The sequence below is a fragment of the Loxodonta africana genome, chromosome 23 (assembly GCF_030014295.1).
Source record: "Loxodonta africana isolate mLoxAfr1 chromosome 23, mLoxAfr1.hap2, whole genome shotgun sequence".
Classification (NCBI taxonomy): domain Eukaryota; kingdom Metazoa; phylum Chordata; class Mammalia; order Proboscidea; family Elephantidae; genus Loxodonta; species Loxodonta africana.
The window spans coordinates 68,968,023-68,982,175 of record NC_087364.1 but is presented as its reverse complement, the minus strand read 5'-3'; the positions used below and the strand labels follow the sequence as shown (position 1 = coordinate 68,982,175).

The following is a 14,153-nucleotide window of genomic DNA, read 5'->3' as shown; positions in this document are numbered from 1 at the left end:
GTTTTGTTTTTTTCCCCACATGAGAAAGGAAATTATTTAGTCACAGCGTTAACAAAAACATGTACACACTGCTGCACACACTCCATGGTCAAAGTCAAGTAGTTCAGGAAGCATTCTCTCTCTTAAGCCTGGTTTTAAATTTTTATATCTAAATGTCTCTCTCAGATGTTATAGTCTTCAGTTTTCTTAGTAAAATTTCTAGCTCTATCCTTTGGTACAATTTCTTTTATACTCTTTATACACCTTTTCCCATGCTAGGCACTTACCCTTCCTGGAAGCATTTTGTCCTAAGGTGCTTACATGAGAAAAGAACTCCTCCCAAGGAAAACAAACTGTATTAACAATTAGTAGTAGCTACCACAAAGAGCAGAAACCCTGATGGCATAGTGGTTAAGTGCTCCGGCTGCTAACCAAAAGGTCAGAAGTTTGAATCCGCCAGGCGCTCCTTGGAAACTCTATGGGGCAGTTCTACCCTGTCCTCTAGGGTCGCTATGAGTCGGAATTGACTCGACAGCAGTGGGTGGGTACCACAAAGAGCAAAAACCTTCAGACCTGGACAATTTCAGCATTTAACTGAAATGAGTAATCCACACGCAAACTCTCCCAAAGCAGCCTTTTGCTTCTGGCATCTGGAAACAGAAGCCTGTTTTTTCTCTCAGACTCAGTCACTTTCCTGTCCATCTCTATCTTTTTTGCCGATCTGTCTGTCTCTCACACACACTTGCATTCAGGACACCACTTCCCATTGCGCTAGTTCCTTTTTTTTTTTTAATTATGCCCTACCTGAAATATGCATTTGTACACCCTGCCAATCTATGTTACTACCCTGCCCCTAAACAGTGCTTAATGTTTCAGAGGTATTCAAATTTTCATCCCTAAAAAAACTAGGAGATTTTCCCTCAGAAGTTTCCCAGACACTGTTCTTATTTAATGTCCTGAGCATCCCAGAATGAATCAGAACTGGTTGCCATCAGGCTGGCTCTGACCCGTGTTAACCCCGTGTGTGTCAGCGTAGAACTGTGCTGCATACGGTTTTCAATGGTTAATTTTTTTTTTTTTTTTTTCCCGTAGAGTGCCCGACTTTTCTTCCAAGGTGCCTCTGGGTGGACTCAGACCTCCAATCTTTTGGTTAGCTGCCGCGGGCGTTAACTGCACCACCCAAGGACTCCTGATTATCCCGACCTCCACCAAATTTTCACAAGATAGACCTAATCACAGGAAAAAGTCCACACAGGCTAGTGAATCCTATACCTGGCTATAAATCTGAATGACGTAAGCTGCTTGTTGATCTTCAATTTCTGTTATTGTTACAGGGCATTACTGAGGTGGTTTTCTTTTTGTTTGATAGGATGTGTACACATGAGCCCTGTGAAGGGAACCAGAGGGAGGGCACTGAGAAAACTGTACAAAACTCAGGCAGCGCCAGTCATGCGTCTGGTAGTTACTTCCAGTAAAAACTTGGTGCCACCGATTCAGTTCCGACTCATAGCGATCCTACAGGCCACAGCAGAACTGGCCCATAGGGTTTCCAAGGAGCGGCTGGTGGATTCGAACTGCCAACCTTTTTTTTGGTTAGCAGCCGAGCTCTTACTTCTGTGTGAGGGGTGATGTTTGTAGAGTATCTACTCAGGGCAAGACAATGTGCTAGAGAATTTGAGAAAATACAAGGATGAATGTCCCCTGTCCTCACAGAGATCGGGTTTAGTGTGAAAAGTATCCTAAGAGCTGCTGCTGTTGTTAGCTGCTATAGGGTTGGTGCACGCACAAATAACAGGATCAGACTGCTGTGATCCACAGGGTTTTCACTAGGTAATTTTCAGAAACAGATCACCAGGCCTTTCTTCCTAGTCTGTCTTAATCTGGAAGTCCCACTGAAACTGTTGGGCATCACAGCAACTCGCAAACTACCACTGACAGACGGGTGGTCGCTGTGCATGAGGTGCTTTCGCTGGGAATCAAACCCGGGTCTCCCACCTGGGAGGCCAGAATTCTATCACCGAACCACTACTGCCCCCTCATCTGCATGGTTAAAAGAAGGGATGGTGAGGGAAGATGGGCTGGAAAATATCCACAGGTTCATCACAGCAACCCAGGACACCTATGACCTCACAGCTCCAGGGGACGCTGTACCAGTAACAGCCCAAGCTTGGGAGTAAGAGAGCTGTGAGTGGATCCTAAGTCAGCTGTTTGCCAACTCTATGATCCTCATGAGCCTCTCTGAGCCTAGATTCTGTCTCCAAAAAATGAGAGAACACCACTTTCCTTGTAAGGTTTTCATGAGAGTAACTGAGATGAAGTGTGTTCAATGCTTAGCAGGGTACCAGGCACAGCCTTGCTGCTGCTAACTCGTATGTCTACACATCTGCTGCTCTCTCTGCACACACCCCATACCTATTCTGGACTCAATTACTCAGAATTTCCCAAAAGCCCTGGCACGTCCTGCCTTTGCTGCTGCTCCTTCAGCCACCGAAAATACTCCCCACAACCTCAGTTTCACTTGTTGAGATGCCAGGTACAACCTCACAGTACAGGACTCTCACTCTGTCAGCCCAGTTTAGTGAAAATCCTCACCAAAGAAGAAGCATGGCTGGGATAGTCTGGGGAACATTTATCACAGCGTGATTTGCTTCTCTCCTGGGTATTTGTTTAAGGCCTGTCTTCCCCACTAACTGCGTATTTTGCCAGGGAAGAGCTCGTCTGTTCCGTTCATGTCTACATTCTCCTTAATCAGCACCAAGGAGCCACTTAGTATTTGTTAAGTACACTAAATACGGGCTAAACAAGCGAATCGACAAACAAAGACACAGCTAGCAGAATAGGGCAGGGATGGAAATAAGAACAAAATGTAGGTTTGTAGGAAACGTAACCTGATAATTAAGTGCTAGGAGAACTGACAGAGAGAGATGAGAGGCAGATAGAAAAGTCTGAGCAAAAATGTTTGCAGGAGCTGCACTAGGTTTGAGATAGAAATGAAAAATATGCAAAACAATGGGGTATCTGAAGGAAGTCAGGGAAGGATCAAGCATCTGAGTGAATGTGCATCTCACTGGATTTCAAAATGGACTCACTAGAGAAAATCTGTTACTAAAAAGAGCAGATTATGAGGGCTGATAAATTCACTTTATAGATGCAAGAATCTAAAAGGGTAGGTGAACATGTATTATAAATTCTAGTAGGTGGTTCAAAGCAGGGACCAACGCAGAGATGAAAGCTCGCTCGGGATTAAAAAAAACTCTTTCTACTATGTATTAAAACATACCCAAGTTGCAGAGTTGAAATAACAATGATCTGAGATCAGCACCCAAGAATTACTCTACTGTTAATTCCCCAGAGGACACATTTTTGATGCAGGAGTTAGAATCGGCTGGACAGTCCACTGGAGAAGTACTGCTCTATCTATAACGCTAGCCTGCTGTTCCCCTTGGTTTGATCCGGTCAACTGCCCCATAAATTGAGCTCTGAAAATCTCACCCTCCAAATCAATTACTTCTTTTTTTCCGGATTATTATCTCACACTTACAAAAATTTGATTTAACAAGAAAATAAGAGGAGACAGGTTCAAAATACCCAGGGCAGGCTTGTCATACGGCAAGAATTAAAATATGCCTCTTGAGTCAAATATCCTTAGAAGTGGGGTAAATTGAATGGAGGTCTGCTCTAACTCATCTTTATTTCTTTAAAAGAAGTGATGAGAACTGTTGCTAAGACGGTGCGTGTGTTCACAAAGATGTGATGACCCTGGTGAGGCTGTAAGAGTTTGCCTTACCGTGTTTTCTAATTCTTCTACAGGGATCCAATAATCACAGGACTTTAAAATGCATAAATTTATATCCTTCTAAAAGGGGAAAAAAGGAACTCCAACTTCAAATGCACTTCCTTTTCTCCCAAACAGCTATGAGAAGTAGATGGAGCAGACATAATTGCTTTCTGATAAAATAAAATTGTAGTATATTCCTGCTTCCCCACACTCTTTAATTTTGCCTGTTTAATAATTCAAATGCAAACCCGGGATACCTCAGGAAGTGATCCGCACACAGCGTCCTATTACATCCCAGAAAATGTAGGAAAGACCTATTTATAAGAGTAATGTATGTATTTAGCTAAAATTTTTATCTTTATTTTAGTAGATTAAATTTCTTATTTAGTTTATCTACGAAAATATTTTATTTTAGTTAATCTACTAAAATAAAGAACACTTAAAAGATGCCTTCAAACATTATTTCTTTCACTTGGATTTCTCAATATGCCAGGATATTGTGTATATTAACCTCACATAAATGTTACCTCAGAAATGCACCTTTAGCTAGGGTGAAGCAATGGACATGAACACTTACGTGAGAGCGTGAAAAAGGGCTGTGTTAAAAGACCAAGGAAATTAGTAGCTTCTTCTCATTAGTAGCCACTACTGAATTGAAGAAATTTTTCTTTAAATCAAGAAAATAGGAGACTTATTTCATTAATTTGTATAGGAAATCTTTGTTCTACAATAGATTATAGTCTACAGTATGGCTGAAATGAGACTTGTATTAAACAAACGTGGTTCGTCCTAGGGGTATCATGAATGTCAAGGGGGTTAACTATATATTCTAGGCCTCTATTTTCAAGCAAAATACTCAAGATAGGAACGATAAGAAATTAGATCACCAGAGATAGGATTCTCTTTTGCTAAATATCTCCTTACTTTTAGAATTTGTTTTATATAGCTAACCTAAATTTCCATACTCCAACTAGTAAAGCCAGGCTAGCTGACATAATTAAGGACTGCTTTAGAACTCACGTGCTCAATCAAAACATTCATTAATGTCATGGAGACCACATTTAGAATTATAAAACTTAACAACTAAAATAGCCTAAGAGCTAGCCAAATCTCTTAATTATATCTTTCCTTCTGCCCAACTGATAGCTCCACAAGGACCACAACGTCCTGCCACTGGAGTGAATGGCCCTCTCTGTTCAGGGTAATGCTATTTGAAGTTAATATTCTCAGACAAGCAGACTATCTTTAACAGACTTGGTAAAATAAACAAGCCAATTAAACCACCTGGACTATATGCCAGTTCATCTTTCTAAGCCATCTCTAGCATAGAAAATAACCGAATAAATCAAAAACTAGTTCTGTCCCCAACAGTAATATTACAACTACACACCGCATTTGTTGTTGTTATTGAGTAATCAGTTGTAACTAACAAGAGGTTAAAGTGTGCAATTTCCTCTACTTCTAATCATATACATATAGCATAATCAAATGGAAGATAATATACTTTTGTAATGGGAGACACCTGTCGATTTTTAGTTATTTTCAGGGTAAAGTGGTATAAATGGGTAACTGGCAGCCAACCGCTAATGAAAAAATATTGTCAGAGAAGGTTCTCAAATAGGTGTGGCTGTGAGTCAAATTAGAAGACAGAACTAGATCTTTTCTTTTATCCCCCCAAATTCCCATTTAGAGTCTACTAGAAATTCGGAAATATACATTCTCAATGAGGTAGTAAGATTTAAGTATCCTGAATTAATTATCCTTTAATACGGCATATCGAGTACTGAAAATAGTCACAATTTTTCCTTCACAAGCCTTCGTTCCTCTGAAGGTCTTAGAAACATTTCTTTAAAGTTGACAATTTCATGTAAAGGAAGTCTCATTCACTTTACTGACAGAAATGCACACTTCACACATGACATCCACCTCTCACTCCTGGGTGAACATGATCAGGGCCACCCCTGCAAAGAAGCCAGTCCCATCCATTCCCCATGGCCTTGGTGTGAAGTAGGGATGGGGCAGGGAGAGGGAGACAAGTGAAATGGGGAAGATTTGAGTGCACATAGTGGGACCAGAGTGCACGGGTTAGAATGAGGTTTCCAGTTAACACCATGTCCTTGGGAAAGTTGTGTCAATGACCTGCCCCTTAGTTTCTACTCTCCGAAGAATGGGGATAATATGAACACATGCTTTAGAAGGCAGTTGAGATAATAAAGTGAGTTAATACATGACAGTGTAAGAAATCCAATGTTGGCTATTATTATTATTCGGAAGTGTATATAGCATGTATGTTCTTCCACAAAGGACAATTTTGTGCCTCCGAACCAACAAATGAGAAAGGTTAACTCAGATTTGTTGACTGCCATACTGAATTTCAAAATAACTGAAGAAAACCTACTTTCCAAGGGTTTAATACCAAACTGACACCTCTAGACAGCCAACAAATGGGGGTTATTATGAAACTGAAATTACTGACTAAATGACTGAAATTCATAACTCCAAATTCTTAACGCCAACAAAGTCTCGTGTTTGCCTAAACGAGTTGTTCTCATGCGTTAGTGGGCATGAGAATCGCCTGCAGAGCTCATCGTCACACAGACTAGGGACTCATCCCCAGAGTGTCTGATTCACTGGGGCTGACGTGAGGACCAAGAAGGTGCATGATTCACTGGGGCTGACATGAGAACCAAGAAGGTGCGTTTCCAGCAAGCGTCCAGGTCAGGTTGAGGCACTGCTCTACACTTTGAACATCTTTATTGAAGATATTTAACATATGCCAAAACCCATTGCCATCCAGTCAATTCCAACTCATAGCAACCCTACAGGACAGAGTAGAATTGCCCCATAGAGTTTCCAAGGAACGCCTGGTGGATTCGAGCCGCCGACCTTTTGGTTAGCAGTTGTGGCACTTAACCACCACACCTTCCTTAACATATTGCAGAGACATAAAAAACGCAACATACACAAAAAACTCAGAAGAAATAAATCACCGAAACATATTCATGGCAAAGGCACCCACCCAAGTGATTTACTTATAACAAGCAGACATTACAGTTAGTGTGTGTGTGCGCGCGTGCGTGCGCGCAGGGGTGCACAGGCACAATATTTACATGTATAAGTAAAACGGCAAAAAATTTTACCTTCCAACTACTGTATACTCATACCACCTCCTTTTGCTTTAAAGGTTAAAGGACTGTATATAATACTGATACTGGGATGCCTTCATTTAATGATGCAGCAATTTTTGTTTCTTTTTCCCAAAACCCCAGGCTAAGAAAAAAGAAACAAAAAGCAATAATTTGTTTATTTTTAAATTCTATTCCAGAAAACCATTAAGCACACTTCATATACTAACCCCGACGACACAAATGAATACAAACTGGTTTTCTGTCCTAATGTAATTTTCTAATCTGATAATTTATAATGGGAGGAAACTGTTTCATCTACAAAGGAATTGATCAAACACAGATTTAAAATAATGACATTAACAACCAGGGGAAAAAAACCAAAGGCAAGAGACAACGTCTCTAACAAGCACACATTTTGAGTTAATGCAATTACTACTTATTACCGAATGTTCAGCAAAATGTGTTTTCAGGTTAATAATCTTCAAAATCAACCTTGCAACCTTCCCCAGGAAGCAGACCTCCATAACTTGGACTAAGCATTTATTTGCATGGAAAATAACAACAACAAAAAAAAACCCCACAAGGTTACAAAGCATCCACTCTTTGGCTTTTTTTTTTTTTTTTTTTCCGGTAAAAAGCCTCGGGATTCTAAATTGCTTTTTAAAGGATGACTTCTCACCCATCCTCACCCCACAGTTTCCGGGGAAATAAAAGCAGAAGTTCTAAAAGCGACCAGACAGAAGTACAAAGTGTCTACACAGCTTTGGCGCCGCAATGTTCCAAGGTACGTACCCTCTCAACATGAAGCCCTCTTCCACTCTCTTTCCCTCTCTTTCTCTCTAGAATACTCAAGACTTCACCGATGAAAACTCAGCAAGTTCTCTATCGTAAAGAGTTTTGACAACCAAACTAAGAAAATTAAAGGAAAATAGTAGATGCCACTCTGCAGGGGGCATTAATTACCACTTACTGGATACATTCAAAGCCTTCAAGAGCCACAGAAACCAGGTAACTTTGTATCTAATAGTAGATAAATACGTTTTTACACTATGATGTGTGTGTAAACTTCCTTCTAAGTTCTTTTCTTCTTTAAAAATGGAAATCCTTTCATAACAATATCAACGTAAGCATGTATTTGAAATTAAAATTAAAATACAAGCCACATTAATGGTATTAAAAATATTAGACAACCATCATTCATTAAAAAAAAATTATAAAAGAGCATGTTAATAAAATACAACTGGTGTCTTACTTAACTCAAGTGTGTAAACTGAGCTTTAAATCCAGGTAGAAGAGTTTAAGTTCTCAGTGTCCAGAATATTTGTGAAATAAGTTATGATCTTCTCAAAATGAACATTCCCAAAGCAGAATTTCCAAAACTACCAAAGAACGCACAACCGGGAACAAACAGCCATAGCAAGGAGGTAGAAAATTAGTGATTTTGTATCAACCGAATATTTATTTTGTTTAGTTTAAAAAAAAAAAAAAAAGTTTACCCAGGTGGGGAGTTGTTGAGAACTGAAGCCATGCTTGACAACATGATTCTCATTTTGCATTAATAATTAAAGGATGGGAAAAAGAATTCCCACAGCATTTTGGGGAATTCGGTGCTACCTTTATTCATCACGGAGCCCTGGTGGCAACGTTGTTAAAGCACTTGGCTGCTAACTGCAAGGAAGGCAGTTCAAACCCACCAGGGAAAAAGATGTGGCAACCTGCTTCTGCAAAGACTACAGCTGTGGCAAAACTACAGGGCAGTTCTGCTCGAAAGCAAGACGTGCATACACCTTATTTGTCTTATTTAAATCTTCTACATGAAGTTACTATTTTTCTTTTAATTTAGTTATTTGTACTAACAACATTACTGCATCTGATAATTTGGAATATTTTATGTAAAATCCATTTCATTAGTCCTTGATGAAACAAAAAAGATGAAAAATATTATTTCAAATTTCCAAACTTAGATACCAGATATATCAAGATGATTTTTAGTTTTCTTTACAGCGGCCTATTTTGGTAATAACCTACAAAACCAGACAAGGGCATGGTCTTGCTACTTTATTTTAGCTGTAATTATATACTCCATAAACCTAGGAAGTATGTCTCCAGCTATTTTGAAGGATGCCAGCTGATTTCTTTTATTGCTTTAAAATTAAAAAAAAAAAAAAAAAAAGACTTAGGATATTTAAGAAAATGTATAGAAAAACTCCAAATATACTGAGCACTGTTGGGAATGAAATACCTATGGGTTAAAATATTTGCAGCTAAAGAAGGACCCAGTGAAGCTTATTTATGAAGGGTGACGGAGCAAAACAGGGACAGAAACATCTTTCAACTACAAAGAAAAGCTTTTTTTTTTTTAATTCGGTATTTTATTTATTTAACAATAAACCTACCGAGATTGATTTTACACCAATTTCCTTCCACTTTTTATTTGAAAATTCTAAAACTCAGTTGTCAGTCTTTTCTGCTAGGAACCCTTTAATGGCATGAGTATAAATGAATACCAGGGATGGGGACGGCATAGGAAGTATGAGTAGATAGAACAAAAAATGTTAAAGGTGCAGAGGAGACCAAAACACAGCCCGCGTATTTTTCTTCCGGCATCAGTTCATAAATACAGGTGGGCTTTTGCCGAAGATTAAAAATGTGCTATGAGAGGCGAAATGTCAACAAATAACAAGACCTCCAAAGCACCTATACCTTTGTATACTGACCACAGGCCATCACGCTTTGCTTGAGATGGAATATTTGCTAAGAGGAAATATTCTGAGATTCGCTTTTCCGTGCTAGAACTAACTGCCACGTGATGATCCGAAACAGCAATTTTTAGAGAAAGCGCAGCCCTGGTGGCCCAGTAATTAAGAGCTATGACTGCTAACTAAAAGGTTGGCAGTTTGAATCCACAGCTGCTCCTTGGAAACTCTATGGGATAGTTCTACTCTGTGCTATAGGGACACTATGAGTCATAATCAACTTAACAGCAATGGTTTTTGTTGTTGTTTTGTTTTGTTTTGAGGGAGGTGTCCAAGAAAGTTACATACGGAGATAACAGCAAAATCAGCTACCTGCTCCTGACAATAACCATCCCCCCCTCCTTCTCTAGGCAGCAAAAAAGGAGAAAGGAAAGCCATGGACAACCTCACCATTGCGGCTGGGAACAGCAGTCTCTGCACCAGAGATTACAAAATCAACCAGGTCCTCTTCCCCCTGCTCTATACTGTCCTGTTTTTCATCGGACTCATCACCAACAGCCTGGCAATGAGGATTTTCTTTCAAATCCGCAGTAAATCCAACTTCATTATTTTTCTTAAGAACACAGTCATTTCTGATCTCCTCATGATTTTGACTTTTCCATTCAAAATCCTCAGCGATGCTGAGCTGGGAACGGGGTCGCTGAGGGCCTTCGTGTGCCAAGTTACCTCCGTTGTATTTTATTTCACAATGTATATCAGTATCTCATTCCTGGGACTGATAACTATCGATCGCTACCAGAGGACCACCAGGCCATTTAAAACACTCAAGCCCAACAATCTCTTGGGAGCCAAGGTTCTCTCTGTTGTTATCTGGGCATTCATGTTCTTACTCTCTCTGCCTAACATGATTCTGACCAACAAGAGGCCGAGAGATAAGAATGTGAAGAAATGCTCTTTCCTGAAATCAGAGTTTGGCCTGGTTTGGCATGAAATGGTCAATTACATCTGTCAAGTCATTTTCTGGATTAATTTTTTAATTATCATTGTATGCTACACACTTATCACCAAAGAGCTGTACAGATCATATGTCAGAACACGGGGGGTGGGCAAAGTCCCCAAAAAAAAGGTGAACATCAAAGTTTTCATCATCATTGCTGTGTTTTTCATTTGTTTTGTGCCTTTCCACTTTGCCCGAATTCCCTACACCCTCAGCCAAACCAGGGACGTCTTTGACTGCTCTGCTGAGAACACCCTGTTCTACGTGAAAGAGAGCACGCTGTGGTTAACGTCCTTAAATGCATGCCTGGATCCCTTCATCTACTTTTTCCTTTGCAAGTCCTTCAAAAATTCCTTGATGAGTATGTTGAAGTGCTCCAATTCGGCAACATTTCCAGCCCAGGAGCAGAGGAAAGAGGGGCAGAACAGCGGTACCCCATCCCTAGAAACGCCAATGTGAACACATGAACTCCAGGAAACAGGTCAATCTGTTAGCGTTTGGAGCTTCGAACTGGAAAGCACTATAGGAGATGATGAACAGTGACTGAGAAACAACAAGCAGAAGAAAGCACACGTCATCTTCCTTTCCTTTTCCAATATAAAAGCTGTCTTAAGATGTAGAAGAGTAACTACCATGTAGCTGTGTGGAAGAGCCAAGTGCATCCAACTGCCATGCTGCATACGCAAAACTACACAGAATTTAGGATCTGCAGGGTGTCAGCAAAATATTTACCGTGATTCTCTATATGCATTATTGACCATAATCCTTTTTTTTTTTTTTTTAAGAATCAACGAAGAAACAAGGATCAATCTGATAAGGCCCGTTGAAAAATAATCACACTTAAGATGTATACACACTCTAGTCTCAGTCCCTTAAGGAAGTGCTGACCTATTGTGACAGTTATTACAGAAATTTAGGTACATGTAATACACCGCCAAAGAATAACTGCTAACTTTTAATTACGAGTAAAACCCTCTTGTTGTTAGGTGTTGCTGACTCGATTTTCTACTTAGAGAGACCCCATGTGACAGAGTACAACTGCCCCCATAGGGTGTCCTAGGCTGTGATCTTCACAAGAGCAGACTGCCAGGACTTTTCTCCCATGGAGCCGCTGTTGGGTTTGAACCGCCCATCTTTCAGTGAGCAACCAAGCACTTAACTCTTGCACCACCAGGGCTCGGGACTTTAACTAACTGGCATGGTTTTTGACTGGACTGAGTTTTTTAAATGTTCATTAACAAGGCAGGTTTAAAGAACACTCTTCCAAAAAAGAGAACAGAAACAGCAAAAGGGGTCACTAAAATAAGGATGCTATTTTTAGGATGTTCTAATACTAAAAATTACGTATATTTCCTTAATGCTGGTGAAACTGGTTTTACTAATAACTCTGACAACGTTAGTAGCTACAATACCATTACTGACATTGACCTTTATTAACTGGCTTCAAGAACATATCTGCTACATGGGTCAACGAATATTGCCCTCAGTGAGAAAAAGGACCTACACGTGATTAAGCAGTAGCACAGCATAACTTTTAAGAGGAAAGGGATTCAGGTGTTTGGAACTGTCTACTTGTATGTGTGCATGTATAACATGAAAAATTCACATTAAATTCTAAATCACACTTGGCTGGCATTTCTTTGTTCAAAGGTACGGTGAAGCTGTGACAGCCAGCACTCTACAGGGCTGCCTTGTTTTTCTAGGTTTTCCAAGTTTTCCACCTTCGACGGGACGCAGTCTCACCACTTTTCTGTTGTTCCTTCTAGTGGGAATTGTTTGCTTTTTCCTTCTCTGAGAAGTTTCCGCCTTACACAGGTTCTGGCATTTGCAGGTTTCACTGTCCTAGATAGCATGACTCACTTCCCTATCTGCTCCAACATCACACACATTCAGGAAAGCAGAGCTGTTAACACTGCTTTATTACATGCTACTCTGCAAGGCCTCTTCCAAAGCTGACATCTCCCATCAAGACGTTCACATGCAAATAAAATAGATCTGACTTATAACATGTAGTCTGATTATATATATACACACATACATACACACACACACTTGGAATTTCGCAGCATTTATCTCCATTATTTATGGTCCTCAGAGGTGCTTCTCCAACAGAAGACATAGATACTGATGCCTAAATATAACACAGCAGAAATAAAAAGTGCAAACTGTACTTTTTACAGTTTAAAGACATTCACCAAACTTCGATAATAATTTTATCCAAACCCTCCAGAACTTCTGCTGAGCTGAATCTCAGTACAAAGCTCAACTCCTTTAACTATCTAAATGGTCAACCTATTTCCAAGGGGCTGCATTGCTCTGAGCAAGCACTTGATGTCGGTGGAGATGTGCACAGAAATTCATGCTGAAAAGATGCAGATTCTGTGTACTGCCAGGACAAACAGCATCCGTCTTTGCTGCCGTGAAGACTAACAGAGTTAACTGCAAAGTCTTATGCACAAGTGTGCCCGTTCTGTAAAAAGACCGGGACAGCTGAACTAGAAGAGAAATCAGAGATCAACTAATCTAACTTTCTCACTTGGCACCTGAGAAAAATCACGGGCAGATCCACCTTCAACCCATCCAAGTCAGGGGGAGAAAATGGATGAAAACTAACTACATCACAGGTGCTGGGGAACTGAAGGGTGGGCAAAAACTGTTTGATGCAAAGAACCAGATGTCCTCAATAATTTTTCTCTTTGGGCTAAATTAATTCACAGAGATGACAGTTTCCACAGAGAGAATAAACAGAAATGCCGAAGGATATTAGAGTATTTTTGTATAAAAATTATAAAGCGTTTGGCATTATCTATACATACACACAAACACACAACTTGAAAAATTGACATTAAATGCCTAGATCATACTTTCGGGGGAATGCTTTGTTCAAAGACATTAGACACCATATACTCCTATATCAAACATCAAAATAAACCCATTCGTTTGACTGAGAGATCAATATTACAAGGACTCATTATTTACAAAGGAGCCCTGGTGGTACAGTGGTTAAGCGTTCGGCTGCTGACCAAGAGGTCGGTGGTTCAAACTCACCAGTCGCTCCATGGGAGAGAGATGTGGCCAGACTGGGTGGATCTCCCTGACTTGCATAACCTCAGGCAAACTGCTTAACTTCAGTGCTCCAATTTCTCACCTATTAAATGGGAGAGATCTCTAACGGATGTCATAAGGATTCAACGAGGTAAGAGAACCACTTAACACGTACAGCTCATGTGATTTATAGATTTTTTATTATATTCCTTTTGAGTCAGATAAGATCTTAAACACTTAATTTATTTCCATCTAGCAGACTTCTTAAAAGGAGCCCTCGTGGTACAGTGGTTAAGCACTCAACTGCTAACCAGAAGGTCGGCAGCTGGAACCCACCAGCTGCTCTATGGGAGAAAGATGTGGCAGTCTGCTTCTGTAAAGATTTACAGCCTTGGAAACCCTATGGGGCAGTTCTACTCTGTCCTATATGGTTGCTGTGAGTCAGAATCAGCTCAGTGGCAATGGGTTTGGTTTTTTGTTGTTGTTGTTGTTTAGAAGACTTCTTAATTTCTACGACCTTCTACTGTATC

General features: G+C 40.1%; 2 protein-coding genes across 22 annotated transcripts in view; one reads left to right on the top strand and one right to left on the bottom strand.

Annotated features, from left to right (window-relative positions):
• The window catches only part of P2RY12 (purinergic receptor P2Y12), a 50,427-nt gene extending 39,065 nt beyond the window's left edge, over nucleotides 1–11,362 (top strand). For 3 of the 6 annotated variants that reach the window (XM_064275610.1, XM_064275611.1, XM_023555417.2), the window contains 3 exons: nucleotides 1,072–1,272; nucleotides 7,582–7,669; nucleotides 9,992–11,362. In XM_064275610.1, coding sequence (XP_064131680.1) covers nucleotides 7,660–7,669; nucleotides 9,992–11,037 — 1,056 coding nt within the window. In that variant the 5' untranslated portion in view covers nucleotides 1,072–1,272; nucleotides 7,582–7,659 and the 3' untranslated portion in view covers nucleotides 11,038–11,362. Of the gene's footprint in view, nucleotides 1–1,071; nucleotides 1,273–7,581; nucleotides 7,894–9,991 lie in introns of all 6 variants that reach the window. The other 3 variants (XM_023555421.2, XM_064275612.1, XM_023555422.2) reach the window with 3 other exon arrangements.
• The window catches only part of MED12L (mediator complex subunit 12L), a 352,938-nt gene that overhangs the window by 86,648 nt on the left and 252,137 nt on the right, over nucleotides 1–14,153 (bottom strand). The window lies entirely within an intron of this gene.